The sequence below is a fragment of the Egretta garzetta genome, unplaced genomic scaffold, assembly GCF_000687185.1.
Source record: "Egretta garzetta isolate BGI_Z169 unplaced genomic scaffold, ASM68718v1 scaffold514, whole genome shotgun sequence".
NCBI lineage: Eukaryota > Metazoa > Chordata > Aves > Pelecaniformes > Ardeidae > Egretta > Egretta garzetta.
In genome coordinates, this window is record NW_009259483.1 from 368,018 (window position 1) to 389,766 (window position 21,749).

The 21,749-nt window shown below is 41.5% G+C and overlaps 2 protein-coding genes across 2 annotated transcripts; both read right to left on the reverse strand.

Moving 5' to 3' along the window:
• On the reverse strand, positions 1–10,691 carry LOC104124834 (uncharacterized protein KIAA0895). The gene is made up of 6 exons (XM_035892769.1): positions 10,665–10,691; positions 9,166–9,309; positions 6,520–6,652; positions 4,888–5,193; positions 4,268–4,365; positions 1–241 (listed from the first exon to the last, which is right to left on the reverse strand). Exons 2-6 carry the CDS (start codon positions 9,295–9,297, stop codon positions 80–82), a joined length of 831 nt encoding a protein of 276 aa, XP_035748662.1. The 5' UTR covers positions 9,298–9,309; positions 10,665–10,691; the 3' UTR covers positions 1–79.
• An 8,124-nt stretch (positions 10,692–18,815) lies between these two features.
• Positions 18,816–21,057, reverse strand: LOC118452130 (uncharacterized protein KIAA0895-like). Its single transcript, XM_035892755.1, has 2 exons — positions 20,883–21,057; positions 18,816–20,017 (listed from the first exon to the last, which is right to left on the reverse strand). The coding sequence occupies exons 1-2, from the start codon at positions 21,055–21,057 to the stop codon at positions 19,329–19,331; spliced, it is 864 nt and encodes a 287-aa protein (XP_035748648.1). The 3' UTR covers positions 18,816–19,328.
• Between the last annotated feature and the right edge of the window lie 692 nt (positions 21,058–21,749).

Below are 21,749 nucleotides of genomic sequence, written 5' to 3' on the forward strand. Positions count from 1 at the left end.
AATCCATTTTTGCAAGCTCTGGGAAGTCCAGTTCTACATCCTCAGCTGCACAGAGTAAGTGAACGGTGGGTTAATACTGTTAATTTATGAGATCCTGGAGCTCCTCATCAGTCAGTTCATTGACTTCCATGATCTTTTCCAAGTGCTCCATATACCGGGCATGGTCTTGCAAAAAGTGCGGTACCCTCATGTTCTCAATCACAGCTAATCCTTTCAGGCGGTCCACATCCTCGTACGAGATCTGCAAGGAAGGACATGGGTTAATTTCTCACGATAGCCCTGTTACTTCTCTGCCATGGCTCTACATTCTTGCTGGTAGATGAGAAAATGTTGCAGATCAGGGGGATTTAAAAGCTTGTGAGAATCCTTTGAAAACATGAGTAACTATGTGCCTCAGTGGAATACGCAAAAGAAAATGTAATTTTGGCAAATGCCTCCACACTTCCTGATTCTGCTTTTGATTCAATCACTGAACAGATTCATAGGAACCTGAATAAGAATGACCTACAGCAACTGCAGGGATAGAGAGGGAAAGGATGGAGCACATGTGAGTCTTAGAGTCTCTTCTCAGAGACTGACCTGAGAATGGAAAAAATGCCATGCCAAAGATTGAGGAACCAGATGGGGAGTGCAGGACAGACATGGCACAGGAGGCAGGCAGGCTCTGGCTTTGGGAAAGGCATGGTGCCAGCTGACCTGAACTCTGGTGTTTTATTTTCACTAGGAAATATGCTTATGCAAAGCTAGATTAAAATCCACCTCTAGTAACTAACTACAGTATGTGCAGCCCTTAAGCATCCCAATTGTTTTTCTTCCCCATTCAATAGCAGGGCGGGGATTGGGTTTGTCTCTTGGCATCAGAGCCTTCTGGGTACAGGTGTGACACTCCCAAACATTTCCCAGCTACTGCAGGGCCTACTACTTTTTTTTTAATGACAGCTGAGATTTTTCTCAATAGTCTTATCATTCTACGAGCTAGGACTTCAAATCTTGAGCTCACAGTAGCTCAAGGTGCTGTGAATGGTGGTCCAGAAAGGATGAACGCTTTGGCTGTGCAATAGCTACACAAACTGTCCTTCAAGCACGGAACAGGACGCCTTGGGCAGCTATTCAGTGTGATGAAATTTATGCGGTTGCCGCTTTGTCTGCAAGCTGCGTGTTCTGGGCACCCTACGGACAGAAGCATATGTACTGGCAAAAACCCACGAGCCTGGCTGTGCTTACTAACTGGCACATCCTATTTCCTCACAGCAGGTTTGTGCCAGGTGGCTTGAGAGCAGAGCCTGCTCTGTCCAACCTTTTTACCCCATGTTTCTTTTAAGGAGCTGAGCACTGCGTAGTCAGGGCTCCCTGGAAACAGCCTTCCCTCTTAGCAGGTGATGGCTCCTATTCGGAAAAGATTAAAGTGAGAATGGATGATCCACTGATGTGTAAGGGACATGGGAAGGCTGATTGGAAGGATAGGAAGGCCTAATGCCAATTGCTAAACCTGATCCATACAGGCAGTCGGACACAGGGTGTGTATCTCACTGATGATAATGGGAACAAAGTCCACAAGGAGAATGAATTTGCATCTGAGTACACACATACGCTTTTCTAGCATATGTACTAGACTAGTCTAGTTGCAATGACAAGATGCATCCTGATTAAAAAACCGAACATCCACCCATGCCCAGGCTTACTCAAGTCACTAAGATACTGCTGGTTGAAGACGGTGTGGCATTACACCCGATTAATGTATTTCAAAGTAGATATGGAGGAGCTACACAAAATCATACCATCTCCGCTCAGTCTGGAGACACAGCACCAGATGAGATCAAATACTGACCTTCTCTCCTGTCCCAGCTTGAAATTCTACCTCTTTTCCTCCCAAAGAAAGGAAGGAAAAAGGACCCTTTCCCCCTCATACTTATGTTCAGGGGTTTCTGTTACTGCTGCAACCAAGGAACAAGTATCTGTGATCCAAGATACAGGCTGAATGGGATGTATTTCCCCAGTTGTTGCAATTGCTAAAAAATTACAGAAGTTGACATTCTGAGATCAAAAACATAATCTCATCCTATCCTAGCAACAAGTTGTCTTCCTTACCACATATAATTAAAATTATTGTACTGGGTAAAAAAGACTGAGGCTAAAACAGGCTTACCTAGGCTCTTTGTCATGTGTTCACTTTCTTGGGAAACACAATAGTAGGTGACATCGTGCTGCTTTTGCTTTTTAAAATTATGGTAGTTATGCTATAATGAAGCACACCCAATATCTGCATTCTGTGTCTCTTCTTTAATATTACTTGCATATGATTACTACGTGAACGTTTTGCAGTGCTTCCCGTATTTGATTCTTTACTGTTTTAAAACTGCTCCTTCCCAAAAGCGTCTTTTCTCAGGCTTCAGGCTCTTTCCTTGGTCGCGATTACTACGTGAACGTTTTGCAGTGCTTCCCATATTTGATTCTTTACTGTGAAGTTTTAAAACTGCTCCTTCCCAAAAGTGTCTTTTCTCAGGCTTCAGGCTCTTTCCTTGGTCGCTTCCAGGTATGCTGAGCACCTTGCCTAAGTGCACAAGCAGTGTTCCGGTTCCACACGTTGCTCTCTTCTACACTGTAAGTGAATGCCAGAAGCCTCAGGAAGGCACGGCTGCCTCCATCAGCCAGATCTCTAGCACTCAGATGAGAACCAAAGACACAGCAACTTCAGCATGGTTCTGTCTTAAATACATTCACATGAGAAAGCAGTGCTCCGATGTTTCAACTGTGTTAACTGCCTACTAAAGCACAGAAGCAATTTGTTGTCAGTAGTATAGTTGACTGCTTTTGTTTCCTTTTATGTTCATACCTTTATTGTATTTGCAATAAAAACACGCCTAAGGTAGTCATGCTGAGACAAATGAGCTCAGTTGTTACAGTACAAGAACACTGAGAATCTTCAAAAGGCAATGAAAATTTTCCCACTAAATGCTGGGCTTCCCTATGTTTAAATCCTGTGCTTTTTCTTCTAACCTGGAAGACACGCCAGCCAAGTGTAATACTCCTTTTGGAATAACCCGATCCTCCTATTCCACCCTAAACAAACAAATAAATCACTCTTTAGAGTGGTGATAAACTTGTAATAACTGCAAGGTAGATCTCAGTGCGAGCTCCATATTCCTTGAAGGTCAGAGTACATGTTATCTTACTGCTAGAATTAAATTGCTTGTAGATCCTTAATGTGGATGCCTTGCCATGTGGATGCCTTGCTATGTGGATTATAGTGGACTCTGTAATTATGTGAGGAATGACTTACGATGTTTTTGAAGTGGTTTGACAATCCTGCAGACTCCTTGAAGAGAGAAAGGGATAAAGCAGTGCAGGAACAGTATGTGTTCAGTAGTTTAGCAGGCAGAAGCTGTGTGGAGTTATGAAGGCTTAAAGCAAAAGGAAGTTTCAGAGAATAAAGTTGCAGAGGCTTATTTGACAGTGCGATTTTATTTTCAGAGCTTCCTAACTTGGTTCAGTTGCCTAAATAGCTCTGGCTCACCGATACGGATGTTTCTGATGATTAATGGCAAAACTTGTTAAATGTGGACCAAAACCCTCTATCGTAATATGCCATTTCCCTTTATCACCCATTAATTGCCAAGTAGGCAGAAATGTTGGCATCACTTTGGATCCTGGTTTATGTAAGTATGAATCCTGCTTTATGAACTGTGGAAACTTAGCAATCCAAGGATTTGGTTCAGGAAGTATGACAAAGTTTCTGCACTTCTTCGTATGACTTTGAGAACAAACAAGCAATGACAGAATGCACATGAAGCATGTTCTGCGAATGTAGAAATACCAAGTATTCTGGGGGAAAAAAACCCCTGATTTTTGAAAAACACCAGAGGTGACATCAGTGAGAGGAATCTGAGATGAAAAACTCTGGTGGAAGGGGATGCATTAGCATCAAATAGTTAATTTTGTTTTCTACTAGGACCACAGCCTTATCTAGTACCTGTCCCACTTGCCCAAGGCAGCCCATTGTACTGCAAGTCAGGTAAAGAGGAGGAAAGGCAAGTCTGAGAAGTACGACCATAAAAATCTTAATCTGGTAAGTGAGGAATGAGGAAAAGCCGGTAGAAACTTTTAGGACCTCAAAATATTTGTAACTTGCCCATTGTAATACAAGGTGGTGTACAGAACAGGGATTTCTAGATCAAAGTAAAACAGAGCACAATGACTCGCAGCTCTTTACAGGCAGGCCTGCTGAAATGATAAAACTGTACCCTTTGGTAAGAATGAGCCCACTCACCTTTCCAAGGGCTGTCAGAAGATGGAAATCAATGGACTCCCTGTATCTCAGGATTCGGAGAATGCCATCCAGGTATACCTGATCCTTATTGAAACAGCCTAAAAGGAATCAAGATACACTGCACCCTGTCAGGGTTTGTTCAAGGCATATTGTCAGAAGCCATTATGAGCAGAACAATTTTATTTTTAAAAACTAGATATTTATATGCCAGACTTTGAAAAACCTTCCCCAAAACTAACTAGAACGCTAAACGCACTGGCCAGAGAAAGAAATCAAACACAGAAGATGGTGTCTGTGAATATCCACAGCGACATTACATCTCTTGTAATAAACATGAAAGGAGGTCAAACTGTGAGTATGAACTTTTTCACGGTTTTGCAATTTGCATTCCCACTTCCAACAAAAAAAATCCATTACTGGTTCAATATGAAAGTTTCACGGATGTGCATTTTCAGCCTTGTTTTCAATAGCAGAAATCCTGCTGCCTCATTTCAGAAAGCACAGAGGCCCATTTCTCCCTCTTGCAAAAGTTTTACTGCGTGACGTGATGAAGGAGCTTTGGGCATGTTCTGAAAACCTCCCTGAAGTACAAAAATAGAGAAGAGAAATAGGGAACCCACCTGGTTGTGATGTGTCAGTCCAGCCTCTCTTGGCTCGTACGCAGTAATCCCACCTAGTATTGGGGTCCTTGACGAATTTCCCCACGTCCTGGAAAAGCTGACTGAAGGACATTTGGCTAGCCTGATACACTGTGTAGTAGAGCAGGGCGGCTCTCCAGAGAAAAGGGTCTTTGCGGAACAGGACACTGTGAATGCTTGCTAGCCCCTCTTCTGTAGGGTTGATTGGTTTTAACCCGTGTTTTCTACGTCCGTTCCAGTTGCACCAAGGCTGGCTGTTGTTGTTAAAACCCCGAAAATAATGAGTTCCTGAAAAGAAAGGAATATGGGACTTAGAACAGTAGCATCTAATGATTAAAAAAAATAATTATAAAATATGGAAGGAAATGCCCATTTCGGAACTCTGAACTGATAGGACTGGACACTGGGAAAAGTGCCAACTTCAGCCTTGTCTATCACAGAGAATTTTGTCAGGGGCAGATACAAGGTGCAATTATTCAACTGCTGACTGCAAGTGGGACTCCCAAAATTGCGTAAGGAATACAAATGTCAGCAGGACTTGAGTTCCCAAATCCGTGGAAAGGAATTTTCAGAAGTGTCTTACATGCTGAATGCCTGCAGCATAGACTAGGCATTGTAGCGAACAGAAGAAAGGAGGATCAAAGTAAGGGGGCAGAAATGTTGCCTCTTGAAGGTGATTAAACAGCCCTACCGCAGCCTTGGAAGAGGCAGTATACCCTTACAATGTGAGTATCAGTGGTTCAAGGCAATTGCAGGGGTTATTCTTCAGTTGAAATTCAGGCACTAGCCAAGTCTATCCAGTCTTGAGGTACTTAATTAAAACAGATTCGCTGAGAAGTTTGCAGAAATTTTCCACGGGGCCGGGCCAACCTTGTGTAATGCAAAATCAAGGCAATCTTACACCAGTTTGGGGGTCGCTGGGTAAATTCTTCATACCTAAAGCATGCCTACATTTGCAGGCAGTGCAGCATAGCAGAGGCAATTTGTAAAGTGAAATGGCTGCTACTGAGATTGAACAGTCACATTATTTTTGTTTCCCTTTTTTTTTTTTTCTTTGACTCCAGACTAGCTCTGTTCTCAGGAGCAAAATGTCCCTGAGCAGTGACAGGACAGAAGGTATGCCTTGGAGCATAGCCTCCTACTTTTGTTTCCCTTTTTTTTTTCTTTGACTCCAGACTAGCTCTAATCTGTTCTCAGGAGCAAAATGTCCCTGAGCAGTACAGGACAGAAGGTATGCCTTGGAGCATAGCCTCTGGGCTAGCATCATCTGAAAGGATTACACTTTGCCTGCTCCAAGATTCCTTTGGCATGTCACCCTCTGTGCAGTAAGCAGGACTAGCTGGTAGACTCACTTCAAAAGCTTGCTCATGATCTGACCTAAAATGCTAATGTACATGAACCCTAGGAATCCTCAAGTGGATTATCTTCCTTTTACTGCATGCTGCAGTGATAAATAGGTTTCTCCTTCCCTTTAGCACACCTACAGCATAGGTTCTTTAGACAGGGATGTTCCCTCCTTCTTTGTACGTACAGTGCCTGGCCCATCACTGCAAAAGAAGTAAGAATGCATGCAAGTACTCCCCTTCGCCTGAAGAACTGATGCCACGCTCATACCAATTTCATGTCTCAGCATCCCTTCCAGCCAGTGTTCTCGCGCAGTGGAGATATTGATAGTGAGAGTTGGGCGGCCATTCACCACTGTCATTGAGGCTCGAGACAGCAGGTCCTCCGTGAGATGGACCACAATCTAAAGATGAGAGAGTTCAGGTAGCAAAGAGCTCTCTTCTACCTCCCCTTCCTACTTTTTCCTTTGGCCCTTTCACCGTTTCATTTCTCTTTGGTCCCTCACCCTTCACGACCCTTCCTTAAAATCATAGAATAGAATCACAGAATCATAGAATCATTCAGGTTGGAAAAGACCTTTAAGATCATCAGGCCCAACCTTTAACCTAACCCTGCCATCCCACCACTAAACCATGTCCCTAAGCACCTCGTCTACCCATCTTTTAAATACCTCCAGGGATGGGGACTCAACCACTTCCCTGGGCAGCCCGTTCCAATGCTTGACAACCCTTTCAGTGAAAAATTTTTTCCTAATGTCCAGCTGAAACCTCCCCTGGCGCAACTTCAGACCATTTTCCCCTCGTCCTATCGCTCGTTACCAGGGAGAAGAGACCGACCCCCACCTCACTACAGCCTCCTTTCAGGGAGTTGTAGAGGGCGATTGCCCCTTGCCACCAGCAAGAGACGCTTCTGACTCCGCTGAGATATCCCTAGGCACCTGAGCTGCTGACAAAACCTCAGACTTCAGTGGGACTCAGCATAAGGGTTCAGACAGACAGACACGAGGCTGCAAAATTTAATATGGTAACACTGACTAGATTTGGGGGGGTGAGCAGGGAGCAATCATATGCAGAGTAAATTAGAGAAAATTCCATTTTTGGAAGTGCATCTAATTATCTTGGTATTACTGAGAACTGAAAAATATTAGATAAGTGCACATAAAATGCCTAGGTATCTATATACTTCACTGTCTGAAACCTTTTTAGTTGCAATTCTAAAGCCACATGAATAAGAGAGAGAAGCTCTGTGTACTTTGTTTCCTGATACATGATGCAGACTTGAAATATTATTAAAATACTGATACTGTTTTGTTTTGTTTTGTTTAATACAGGAATGCAGTTCTTGGTTTCCTGTTTTCTCTTGGAAAATTGGTAAACAAACCAAAAACTGCCAGAGCAGGAAATTAATGCATATTGATATATTTTGTTATTTGATTTTAAAAGGCTTTTTAGTGACTGGGAGGGAGATGGAAAACTCTCTTTTATGAATACTAAGCACCTTTCTCTCTTCATGTAATGCCTAAAGAAACAGTACTGCTCAGAGAGTACATGGGAGCATACCTACAAGAGAGATGATTTTTTTAAATGTCAAAGTTAACAAAAAAGGACACAGGGGTCAAAGGCAGTAACATGACACTTCCCTGTATTCAAAACCCACCACTCAGCTTCAAGTTCAACAGCAAACAACCAGTCCCTTAAAACTCTTATTTAAGATGCAGCAAAGACAGGTAAATCCCAAAGCGTTTAGATTTAAAGCACAGGTACCACTTTACTTTATTAACATCTTTTCAGCTGTAGAGAGTATTTTAATAATATTTTAGACCATACTAAGCATGATGCACTAACCCTGTTTTTGCAGAAAAAGTAAAGCATTTCATTAAGAAGGACATGGGGTGTTTGACGAGGGTGTAGGATCCTGCTTCCATGAAGACAAACTGAGACAAAAATGAATGCAAAGGGAGATAAAAGCACAACAACTAAAAATATAATTTTTTTCTGCAGCTCTAAACTATAGTTTTAGAACCTCATGCTTAGAAACACAGGTAAAGTCTGGTATCAGTGTCCAATTACAGTCTCCCAAAAAGGTGTGATGAGTTTAACGGTTTCTCCTAATAATATTATGTTTACAAATTAAACCTAGCTTCTGGGAAACTAATTTTTGTCTCTTGATCTCCCATTCCAGACTCCTCTTGCTCACTGCCAGTGATCTCATCCAAGTCTTGGACTGTGTCAGCTGGTGCTTTCACTTGGAATAATTCTCTTTTTACACATTCGATTTCATCTGACTCTTCCAAGCAATTCTTTGTAACTCAGTCGAACTGGACTTTCAAAATCCTGAATATAGGAAATCAGGTTTTTTGCACAGGGCTCTAAAAAATTAGATGGTTGAAGTCAGGAAAAACCAGCACCCAAACTAACTCAACAAGCCAACCTCTTCCAGACATTTTTAGTCATTTATGTCACTTTCATTTGTGTTGTTTCTTATAAATCAGTCTCTTGGGCTGCTGCTTATTTTTCTTGGCCTTTTCTTAACTCTTTCCTTTGGTGTAAATAATTTGATACAAGAGAACGGATGGCAGAACTGATGAATAAATGGAAATGTGCTAGTCTCCAAGTAGCTGAAAAAAGGAGGGAAGGAAGGGTGTCGTTCTTGGGTACTCCCAAAAGAGGTGAATTTAAGAACAAGCATATATGAATCAGGAAACAGGCTCAGAGAGATGGCTGAAGCATTCACGAGGAATTTGCATCATTTCATTGTTCAAAAATTTGACTGGACACAGCCATGAGAAAAACATGATGTAAGGAATATTCTTGAAATGATGGAGGAAAGCCCTCCCAAATGAGCCCTTGGGTCCATCCACATGTAATTTCTAAGACCTACATTGATATTTTTTTCCTGATCCAGCATATGACTTACCTCACCAAGACAGCCTTCTTTCACCATGTATTTCCTGACATGATTCCAGATGCGACTTTTGGTCAGCAAGCTGCCTCCAGTGGCCTGTTCAAATTTTTCATAGCTTCCATATTTCTGCAATGTCCGCTCCATAATGTTAATGGACTATAACATATAAAAGCATAGCAAATATGAATGCAGTAAGACCCCCCTGTGTCAGACTGGCATGTGTATTCTTTCTCTCCCTCCCCCTTTTTTTTATACCTTTCTTCTTTTTTTTAACTCATTGGGAGTCACTATCAAACCACAGTCATTAGATACAAGCTGACACACTCTATAATCAATTTGTAACATCTTCAGATATACAGTAATGCCAAAGTACTGAAAAAAGATTCTGACCAACTCATTTTGGACCCACATACATCTGCATGACACAGATTATTATCAGTCTAGTGAAATAATACCCATTTTCTCTTTAATTTTGGGAATGTGGTGCAACTGCCTTGTAAATCAGACATTAACAGGTCACAAGGCCATTTGCAGTTTAAGTTGTCAGCATGTTTCTTTTTATGGTTTTCCGAAGAATTTTACAAAGATCAGCTATTACTGTAATTCGCTTCATTTCGTGGTATTTTCTAATTGAGGAATGCTAAACCATGATTAAGCAGATGTATAACTATAATCTTAACAATAATACTTCTACCAAAAATGTCTCCTTACAATTAAATCCTCTGTACCGTGGGTGTCTGTTTCAGAAAGGAGGAGAGAACAGGAACTTTATTCACAGAGCTTTCATTTAAACCTTTCATTTAAACCACAGTATTTATTTATAACTCCCTCAAAATGAAGGAGGGATGTTCCATTAGGCAAATAAAGTGGTACCAACTTCAGGTCTCTTACGTATTGCTGCTGGAAGAAGTCCTTTTTGGGTGGAAAGCAGAGCATGATGCCTGTAACATAATCTGACCTCTGCATGTGGAAGATGTTAGTGGTGGGGCGTGAAACACTCACCTCCAGTAATCTACTTCCCAACATGTCATTTCACACCCTTAAAAAGAAAATATGGTATAAAATAACTTCTTCCCCAGCAATAGCCCAGCTACAGGGAACGGCTTTTTTCATAAATATGGTAACAGAAGCTTCCAAGAATCTCATAGAGAAAGAAATATTACTGATACTACCTTAAAAAAATCAATGTTCTTGTAAGAAAATATCACTAGTGATGCAGGTGGAAATCTTGCAGACTGAATCTCTTTTTATGTTGTACGCTTAGATCCGTGCATGAAGCTGATAATGTGCTTCTTGTTTCCAGCTATGCAATTCTGACATTGTCAGAATGGCTTACTGTCCACAAAAACAGGGTTCATTTTGTGCCTCTCGCAGCTACTAACAATCCTATTCAAATTTTTTTCAAGTTGAAACTAAGCAACCCAGAGTAATTGCTACTGAAAGCCAAAAATGCTAGCTAGATGTATTCTTAAAAGTCCTGTGGCTCTTTGATAAAGAGAACTATCAATTACCTGGATACCAAAGAAATACTGCACCTGATGTTTAGTATTTCTTTGTCGGCCTCTAATACTCGTTATTAAATTGGAGGGGCATCCTGGTCAGATCTGAATGTTTTCAAGAAATTAGCATAATTTACTACCTTAGCACAGAGGAGAAAAAAGGAAAAAAAGGTTAGCTTAAAGAAGGCTGTCGTTTTGGGGGGTTACGCAATCTGGAAGCAAAGGATCTACCTACTGTGTCTCACTGCTGTGGTCTCTAGTCCTGCTGCACCTGAGCCTCCATGGTAAGTTTTTATTTACATGGGAGCAGAGGTATATATGGCTGGAGAGCATTAATAGCAAATTGTAAAGCAAGGCACAAACAGAAATCTGTTGCAAATGTCACCACTTGGTTATTCCAAGAACTATACCACCAGTTCTTCGGGGTCAGCCCAGCAGCGCCGCAAGACGTTACTCACAGAACTTGGCCAAAAAGTCAGCGCGCGCGGCCTCACGAGAATGGCTCTGGTAGCAGCAGGCTCTGGTAGCAGCAGGCTCACCACGAAGCCACCCTGTGCTGTGAACCCTGTCTCCTCCCGCTGCCTCCCCCTGCGGCCAAAACTCCCTCGCCGCCATGCTGTCTCCAGCAGCAGTTTCAGGCTTGGCAGGGACTTGCGCTGGAGCCAGTGGGGGCCTGGTGGCATTTGTCTGGTTCCCGGGATCTGGCCCGTTTGGGCAGCCGTGCCCCTGCGCTCGCTGCGGCCAGCATGAGTAAGGAGGGGCTGCTATAAAGAAAGGCACTAACGAGGAAGGTGTTATCTCCTCTTTATAGGATCAGGCGTCAGGATGTCTGAAGAGAGGTATCGCACAAGGGGGAATGCCGTGCCACCACCTGAGCCACCGGCAAACGATTTGGCTTTGCCTCTCCCTCTTGTGCCACCGCAGTGAGCACACAGGGAAGCAGGGCTCGATGTTGCGTGTGACGCAGCCCCGCTCGGCACCGAAACGGGTGACGCCCAGGAGAATCAATAGGCACCTTGCAGACCTTTGGCTCGACTGTTTGCAGAGAAAAGAAATCCTACTGCTTCTAAAGACAAGAGGCAACGGGACTGCTGCTGTGAAAACCGCAACGTCCTTCTGCAACTTAAAAACAAATGGTGTTTTTCAAAATGCATGTATTAAAAATAGAGGATACACCCTCAGCTGGTGCAAACTGGGTAGCTCTGGCAGTGTTTTGCCTAGCCACCGCTGCAGGTATTTGACAGAGTGCTGTTATTTTTACTATTACTCTCATTAACTTATTGCACAGAAATATGAGTAAAGACAACTACACGTCTGTACTGGTGATCTATGAGATTCCTAAAACGGGATTTTAGTTCCCAGTAACTTCCCCATACATTAGGTTTTGTACAAATGCATAGGTGTGGCAGGGCCTAAAAGGTTATAGGAAGGGATTACCGAGGTCTTTCTATGTCAGTAAATAATAATTTTTTCTTTTGAACAATCAAGTCTTAACATTGCTTGACATTTAAAAATGACCTCAGATAAACGAAGCAAGGTTAGTGTCAAAGTATTGAAAGAAGGAACACATGAATCCCTCACGGAGGGCCTCACGTTTCTGGAGGCTAATGACAATTTGCTTCCCACAAAACTTAGGAGCAAGGCCTAGACGTCAAGAGGAAATCAGAGCAACATCTAGTTCTTGTTTAATAGCTTGTATATTTCCCCAAAGGATTTTTTTCCTGTTTTTTTTTAATCACATATGAATTTTTAACTTCTGAAAACATTGGCTGTTTTGTAAGTTTTTCAGTGTCTGCAAATGTTGAGGCACTTTCCTGCCTTATGCAAAATCCTCAGTTAAAGAAGCAAACCAAAAATGCCTGCCTCCTATCCCAGGAAGTTTATTCTCAGCCAGCAGCCTGAGTAATTAATGATAACAGTTCTTCGGTTTCCTTTGCAAGGTGCCAGATCTTCTAAGATATTAATGTTACCTGCTAGTTGTTAGGTGTATCTGGTTTCTCTGAACAATTAATTAACTTCATTTGCTCACTCTGAAAGAAGAACTCTCTGAATTAATCTTCTGGCACAGAATTTGTCCTCATGACTTGTTGACATTAAATTTCAGTGAAGTCTATTAGATTAAACGCACTAAGTACCCACTTAAATTCTTTGATGCTTAAGTTCCTTTGAATGTGCACCAGTGATTTCCATTCCTGAAGAGACTTGCTGCCCAGCAGCACCACGTTTTGTCTCTCAAACCTCTTCCTTTTCTCCCCATCTCTTCCTGTGCCCAATTCTACCTCTCGGTAATAAATTCTGGGAAAAAGTCATTATAATTAATAGCATTTTATAAAAATCACAGTGAGATAAAGCAGCAAGATGCGATAGGTGGAATGGTTTGCCTTTAAATTCTCTGAAAGTTATTTAATGCAGGAACTGATACAGGGATGGATGCTATTTTCAAAAGTTGCCAAGATTTGGTCCTTTCCCTTTTAAGGGATCTTAAGGCATCAAGTATCCAGCACTCAGGCTACACATCTCAGCTAGTAAATCAAACAAGGCCAGTCGAGTAGGGGTGGGTGAGAGCAGGTTTGATGAAGCAGAGGACTGCCAAAACCATTTGAGAGCAAGGGGTCAGTTTCTTCTCAACATGGAAGCTCATAAAAGGGTGTTTGAGAAGGGCACGTAGGCTTTAGTAACCAGTTCTCTGTTTTGACGCTGTTTATAAAAACATTACTACAACGAGATGCAGCTTTACGTAGGTTCATTGGGTGGTGTTATTCCAGGGGACTCTCCTGCCTTAGACAGAGTGCAGGTATCTTCTAAAACCACCTCATTTCAACAAGCAGTAAGAAAACGAGCACTGAACGTGCCTTAAACTTCCCGCTGCGCATTAGAGCAAAATCCCTGGAGCTGAGACCCAGGCGTACCAAGGGAGGGAGGCAGTGTGAGTTCGGGAGTCAGGGAGCCCAAGTCCTAGCTCCTCCCGCCCGTTGGCAGGCACCCTCCTGAACTCTCCCCGAGCTGTTTTAAGGCTTTTTCTAAAACGCTATGAGACTCTTGAACCGACAGCACAATGAGAATAGCAGGTTTTCAGAGATACAACCCCCTGAAGAGGCAGAGACCTACTCTGCCCTCTCCCCACTCAACCCCATGCACTGCTGGCAGCTTCACAGGGAAATGCGGGACGCTGAAGGCTGCCTCCTCTACCTCACGTGCCATGCTGAGTAACCTATATCCTAACGGTTCAGCCACCTCCAAGTAGTCATGGCAAGTTTGAACCCATGCATATTGAGAAAGTCATTAATAAGCTTAAGCCTCCTCGTTGCTGAACACGCATTCTCTTGCTTAGGGAACTACTAAGAAGGGCGCTCAGCGCTACCACCTTCTCCCTTGACGCTGTCTCAAGCAAAACAGAATTCCCAGTATTTCTTTCCAAGTGGGCAGGTGTGACTCTGCAAGCACTGAAAACAACAGGGAGAGCCATCACACACACACACTGCCACCCGTGCACAAAATCTCTGAGGAGCAGCAGATGGCCCCGGCGCTGAGATGGGCCCCATCCCCAGTGATGCTGCTGGTTTATGACACTTCTTGCCACAACCACCTCAGCTGGCGGTGGCTCCTGAGGGGAAAAGATTTGGGGTATTTTTGGATCCCAGGCATGGAATACAAGACAGAGCCCTTCGTTTGGGGTTCTGCACCTGTCCCTGAGGTGAGATGACTCAAAGTCAGGTGTTGCAAGAACTTGCTGGGAAAGGGGAAAATCCAGACCAGCGTGCCAGCTCTTGCCTGTTCCAGCATCCAACTCTGAACATATTTTCCAGCCTCTGAGCCAGCAGAAAGCAGGGTACTGATATTGCCACAGTTCCCAAGGCCAAACTGTAAACACTTCAGCAACATGTAAAAAAATGGAAGAAAAGAAGGACTATGTGGCTGTACCAGGTTACTGGTTAGGAGTAGTAATTCCTGTGCTTTCCATTATTACCTAAAAGACCTGGTTTAATCCCTCTTATCGCTACCAAAGAGTGCCAAAAGAAGCAGTGCTCCCAAGGCAAGTCCCCTTGCAAAACAAACTCTGCTGATGCTCAAGAAACTATTGACATGAAAGCTACTAACAAGAGCAAGACAAGGCTCTGCTTAATTGACAGGTTCAGATTTCAGTGGTGGTGGCTTTTTTAAACAAACTATTTACAGCCAAGGAGGTCTCTCAATCCCAAGTCACCTGTGTGCAGCAGCACGGCTTAGTTACTTAAGAGTTACTGTAGATACAGGTACTGATAAGACATGATCATGAATTGCTTGAGGCAACCAACTTAGAAAATGGGCTCAGCAACAACCTAGGGAGTCAGCCCCCTGCGTTCAGTCAGCTCATCCTATGTTCAGAAGCAGCTCTGCCACAAAAGGGTTGTGGTCCCTGTTGAGATTTGCAGGACAGACAAGGTTTGCAGACACCATCACTTTCCTCCCTTGCGAAGCTGATTTGCTGAGGGGAAAAAACTTCCCAGCTGCATCCTTAGGTAACACTAAGCTGTACCAGATGGAACTTGTTAGTCTAATCAAGAGCCATAAAATGGTGGCTGCCCTCCTTTTTGGGATCTAGTGGAAAGGAGGGTGAGAGGTAAGAGTGGGTCTTTAATGCTAGTCTAGTCAGGGTGTAGTATTTTGAGTTTTATTCAGTATTTACAGAGGCTTTTCTTTTGTATGCTTGCTTTTTGCATGATAAGGAGTGTGATTTAATGCTAGCAGAAATATTTTTAATGAAAGACCTTTCAAATACTTTACAAGGAATTAAAAATTAGTACTTGCTTGGTATTTGTGTTAGACTGTGTCCTGAAATAAACCTGTGGTATCACCAGAAGTGATCCACGGTCTCTTCTAGAGAAGTTTGTGTAGGACCTTGAGAACTTACGCTGTTTGGATAGCCTCATATGCTTTATGTTATATTAACACACTTTATCTATAAATCTTGGTTTAGGAGGGAGTTTGTTACTAGTGGAGGATGAGGTGTTTTACAATTAGGTGCTTTTACAGCTAGTGACACGTTACTGAATCATCAATGTGCCTAAGCTGTGACATCACCTGGACACTGCAAGGGGTTACTCTGTGTTGAATGTCTTGTTGTTCAGCCTTCCAGCTCCACCTAACTATTTTTCCAACATCTGATAAATTTGCTAATTGTAGGCTACTTCTATTAATCATTTAAAAGGTGTGTAAGACACTCACAATGTGACACAACTGAATTATTTATTAACTCAAAACTGCTGTATTTTTGTCAGTACAAGGGAAAAGGATGTACAGCTCTTTCACAGGGGGATTGCTCATTCAACAAAATTATGGTGTTTTTTTTTTTTTTTTAAAAGTATGTCTACAAAAATAGATTTCCTCCCTTCATGCACAATTCAAAGAAATAGGTGTTAACATGCAGGTTACTTGAAGCCGCAACTTCCTTGCGGACTTCAGTTTGGCGAACTTCAACTGTTAAGCCCTGCTCTGCAAACACTGGGGACAACTACTTCTAGCTAAGTGTTGCCACCTCTAGCATCTGTGCAAAAAATAAGAAACACCAAGTGTAAGAAAACTTAACAATGAAGGACAAATAGTTTGAGCCAGGAGTACTAGTAAAAAAGTTTTCATAGCACTTAGAGCACACAGTTGCTGCACTGACCTTGAAACATAGCAATAAAAGAACTAATTTCTGTAATATTAGATATGTCAATCAACGTGAAAAGCTGCAAGTCTGCATGCTATTTTTTATTCTCGAGTTCTCTTCCCTAAAAGCACATATTGTGTGACTCATGAAGGAACCTTATTATGAAGAAAACAAGATAAAGTAGAAAGAGAGAAATGAAAAACAGAACAAAGTATGAGGAGACATTATTATTTTTCAAATGTATTAATAATTCAAAAGTGTTTACTCTGTGCCTGTGAACAGTCCATAGAAGTGTTGGGCTGTGCCCAAGGTTTAAAGTCTTTGATCTGACTAAAGGTCTGGGGGTGAGGTGGCTGTTCACAAGCCTGTGTGTTGCCCATTGCAGCACTGCTGTCTTAATGGCTTGTAAATCCATAGTGTTCTTTGCCTTTAAAGAAAAAAAAAAAGGGACGGGTGTGATTTGTCTTCCAGATATATTGCAGTAACGCTATATTAACAAATTCCACAGACAGGCTCAAAAGCAGAAAGGGCAATATGAAAACACAATCTGTTTTAATGTCCTAGCAGGCTATGCAGAGCTGTGGGTAAAAATATTTTTGAAATTATTAAAAATCTGAAATGTCAGGTTGTGAGCTCACTTCACTGAAGTGTCCTAAAAACCCCCTGTAAAATTTGTGAGTTCTGTCAGTAAAAAGCTGGTTTTACAGATATATTAGTCATAGAAGAGCAAGCAATTAAGTTGCTGTAAGCACCTTTTATAGAATAAAATAGGAATAATTTCATTTCTGTTCACTCAAAGCAAAGCTTTCTAAAATAAGTACAGCAACAAATGAAAGGCAAAAATGTTTCGAAAAACAAAATTGAATTTATCCTTGTTGCAGGAAAAAGGATGATGACATGCCGTTGTGTTTTTACTGCAGACCTGAATCTTGGCACTGTGAGTACTTTTTTTTTTCAACGTAAGTCATCTTTCCTGAACTTAATGCTTACTGTAAGATACCTATATGTTTCTTCTGACAAGTAAAATCTGCACGGGGAAAAGAAATAGCACTGGGGAAAAGCAAGTGCTCATACAATATTTGCTGATTAAAATCCTGATTAATGCTGCTTTTTCTGGAGAGTAAATTTGCATGAAATGAAATTCAAATTTGCACGGAGATGAAAATTTCTAAAGCTAGTTGTAGATAAAAAAGAGAGAGTGCCACCTGCTGGGCTTGGTGCTGTGTTAAAGCTATTTTTTTGTTATTTATATGAAGTACAGGATATTGCTGCTCAGTATTTTTAGGAGCTGAACTTTGAAGAAATGCTTTTCTTGCTAAAAATGTCTATAACTTAAACTAAATCTTATGAAACCATTCACATGCTTCTTGGTAAGTTTCAGAAATATACTTCATTGAATATTAAATCCTTCACTGCTTTTTAATAAGTTGTTACAAAACCTTTATTTTCCCATGATTTATATATAAAGTGAAAAAGGTAGAGTTACAAATTAGAATAATATTGAGGAATCATTCATTATTAAAATATTAATTATTTAGATGGGTGGGTTTATTACAAGAAGGGTAAATCAATGACAGGCCTGCTCCATAAAATCATCACACATAATTTTTAAGGCTCTACTACCTCATACTAAAGGGGATAATTTGCATTAAATTCAGTTTGGCAAATTAGTTATTGTTGATTTGCTGTAACCTATGATTAATGTTGCTAACATTGCTATAAAATTCAAAGGAAAACTTGCTAAAAAGCTGCAGTCAAGGAGTGGTTTTATTTGGTGTCTGTGATTTAGTTGGTTATTTGAAGCACGGAAGCTGGTTTTAAGAACAGATCAGCCGTTCTCTGTTCTCTTGAAGAAAATAAATTCTTCATGAAAACCCAGGTACTTATATCTTTAAAATATACAGATATTTTTAATGTGAAAATGCAGACGAAGCCTTACAATATGATGACTTAATGGTGGTAACATCTGTGTGCTTTCTTGGATTTGAAAATAAATGTCAGAGTCAAGGGTCAGTTATTACAATCCACAGTACTTTAATTCATGTATCCTTTTCACTGGGAATCTGGGGAGTTCTGAAGTGAAAAGTTCGTATCGCAAAGAAGCAAAACTCATGGAGTGGCAGGATGTCTTCCCAAGTTAACTATCACTTGAAATATGAAATTCCCTACTTAGAAAAGTTTGTCAGACTTAATATTTTAGAAAAATCTTAGTTTAAAAAAAAACAAACAAAACACAAACAAACAAGAAGTTGGAAGAGGACTGCTTCTGTTATCACATACATAAGCACTGTTTTTTGTTACTTAGATCAAAGTTGAAAGGAAGATGTTTTTTGTTGTCCCTCATTGGTTTTGGGGTGGTTTGGTTGGGTTTTTTGTTTTTGTGTTGGGTTTTTTTTTTGTAACTCAAAGACAGATAGGAAGCCAGGGCCCTTACACAGGATGGGAATGTCTAGCTGTGTTACCAGTGTGACTGTGAATTACGGAGGGGGAAAAAAAAAAAGGTAAAACATAACAAAAATCACTATCTCTGGAATGGATTTTCAGTTTGCTGCTTGACTGAGCCTAATGTAATGCAAATATCCTTTCAAAGTTGATTAAAACAAGGAACATCAACATACACTTATCCAATAACCATGACCTCAAATAATTGCTATCCCCTCCCAATCCCTGTGTTACCAAGCGGATTGGCAGGACTTCTACGTTGGTTTTTTTCTCTGTTTATTAAAGCCCGTTTAGACATTGTATTTGACTCTGCTTCATCGCCAAAAAGCTTTCTTGCCTCAAATTATGTTTCATGTAAACCCATTTATAAGGAACTGTGCCTTTATCCTATATAGAATCCTGTAAATATTAGGAAGGGTTTCATTTTTTAGTAAAAGAAAAATTCTTTCAGTTCTACTGTTGTATTCTCATCACTGATACATTTCTCAAACAGTAGAGGAGGATGATAAGCAGGAACAACTTTCACTTGCTACAAACAAAGCCAAATACCACCCTTACAATTGTAGGAAAGAAGAATCAGTGGAAAAGGAGAAAAAAAGTAACTATACCTGCTTAAGAAATCTGTCAGATGCGTGGCTATGCTTAGCTAACACGTTTGGCAAAGCAGGGTTTGCATATTCAAACTGAGGATTGTATGTGAAATCTGACTTGAAGAATTTCGTCTTCTCTTTCTCCACATTGGAAGGCTTGATTGCGGTCAGTAAACAGAATTTTTGGCCAGAGATATCTCCTTCTTTTCCATGGCTTTTTGATGACTGGGATTGCTTTGGCTTTGTCAGATTAAAATGCCTCTTAGCTCTGCTTCTGGGTCGAGACGGCAGTCCTATGCTGTTGCCTGTGACTGAAATACTGTTTGTAAACTTCACGCCGGTAGACACCGGGCTAGTGATGATGATGGAGGGCTGTCTGTCTGTGCGGTACCATCCATTGCTGAGCAAGGGCAGCGGGACTTTGATTTTGCGGTGCTCGCTGCTCCGCAAGGTGGTAGAACACTTCGTAGTTTTCCTGTGTTTCTTGTGGTGGGCAGACGACTGCTTTTGGGTCTGGTGTTTTTTCTCCTCTTTGCTCTGCAGAAGGACATTGTAGCTACTGGTTCCTGTTGTGAAAATGTCCTTAAGGATCCCAGAAGGTGGGTGCTGGAGGCTGTTTTCATTATTAATGTTCAGCTTATGTTCTTCTGGACTCAGGACTGATTTCTTAGAAAGCTCTGTCTTCGGCCAGTGAAGTTTTTCTGCATGAAAGGGGGGGGGGAAAGAAGCTGAGGACAAATTTGGTCATTTCACACAGCAATTCTAATCTTAAGGACTCAAAATTGCAACATAAATGAAATACAGAACTTGTCTTAACTGCTCTCACATCAAGTTAATCTTGACTTCTAGACATATGGGAGAATTGTGTGTGTGTATCATGTTTGAACAATTAGACTGGGACTTGTAAGATCCAGCTAAACAAGTATTTTACGCTTGCAGCTCCATGCACGAGTGCACTGTCTGCAGCTAAGAACTAACTTGGTTAAACCAAGACTCTGTGCAGGACTTTATGAATGTTTACTGTTACATTAGCAAATTTTTAGTTTTGAGCAAAATCCAATTGATCTTTGTCATGCAAGGAAGGCTTTCTGTATGGATAAAGAATAACTTAAAATAGGAAACTGTAGAGGAGTATGTGAGCAGTATTTACAGTGAAGTCCCACAGGGATCTGTGCTGCGATATAAGCAGTCTGGTGTAGTCTCATCCTCAAAATCTGATTCACAGAATTTACTCTCAGGAAGGATGAGAACATTGGAATGGGCCAGCCACTGTGAACGATTTACACCACCATATGAATAGCAATAGAAGTTTATAAGACTTAAGTTTAACGTATTCCTTCTTAATACAGACAGTAAGCTATATTTAAAGAGGAGAGAGAAGAGAGATCAGCTAGTTACAAGCACACCCCTGAGAATCCTTAAGAACAACACTGTCACTTCATCTGTTCAACCTTGTTCTACAATAAGAGCTGGCTTTAAGAAAACACTTGAGGAGAAACACTGTAAACTAAACTGAGTGCAAGAAGTGAATAAGGTTCCTTTAATGAATGAACCCTCCTTTCTTGCCCTGGCCCCTGGCATAGCCTGCAGGGGGAGGCAGGTCCCTGGCGCAGAGCAGCTGCACGGAAAAGCCATTGAGGATTAAAACTGTGTTTAACATTTGTGCTGGCTTCCTAGAGAGAAGTTGACCCCTCTTCGCTGGTTCTAACCATCCCCTCCTCTCGCCAACTGGTTCAACCATAACGGTTGGACTTGATGACCTTAAAGGTCTTTTCCAACCTAAATGACTCTATGATCCTAGAACATCAGGTGAGCTGACAGGAAGGGCACAAATAAATCTCGCCACTGAGGAATGTCTCCTACTTCTGCACCTAAAATGAAAGGATTCACAGAACAGGAGATATGGATGGAGCTCAATTAAAGCCCGCAAAAGGGATTTGAGCTTCAGCCCACAGTTATACATAGCTGAGCTGTAATTACTTTACATACAGTAATTTTGCTAATGTTCCATTCAGAGTACGAGATCATTAAAGCCTCCAAGGGGGGGTGTGTGTGTGTGTGTGTGTGAAATCAACAGTAGTTTTAATTTCAGCTTTACTTTCACAGTAAAATTAGGTTTTGCTCCCAACATAAGCACCATGACAACTTATTTCATGCCACTGGACCTCTGTCAGTTCCATGTCAATCTGTGTTCCTCGGTTTTCCTGAAGATGCTGTTCTAAAAAGCAAAAAGACAGAGCTCTATCTGCATGAACATACAATGGGGTATCTGCAGCCTGGGTGTTTCCTCACTGGAAAGAGAGAGATACAAGCATTAGATCATTCTCTTCCACTCAAAGCATGCGTATCTTATGCAAGCTCAGGTTTGTTTCACGGTAAGTTTGTGAATCCTTTTCCTATGCTTGATGCGGGAATGCTCTCCTTGGCATTCCT

Coding starts and splice junctions, on each gene's coding strand:
- LOC104124834 (XM_035892769.1), bottom strand. CDS start 9,297: ATGGAGCGGACATTGCAGAAATATGGAAGCTATGAAAAATTTGAACAG. Junction 4,366..4,887: donor GACTGACACATCACAACCAG/GTGGGTTCCCTA, acceptor GATTCCTTTTAG/GCTGTTTCAATAAGGATCAG. Junction 242..4,267: donor TTCTGACAGCCCTTGGAAAG/GTGAGTGGGCTC, acceptor CCTTCCTTGCAG/ATCTCGTACGAGGATGTGGA.
- LOC118452130 (XM_035892755.1), bottom strand. CDS start 21,057: ATGGTTGAACCAGTTGGCGAGAGGAGGGGATGGTTAGAACCAGCGAAG. Junction 20,018..20,882: donor AGGCTATGCCAGGGGCCAGG/GCAAGAAAGGAG, acceptor CCTTTCATGCAG/AAAAACTTCACTGGCCGAAG.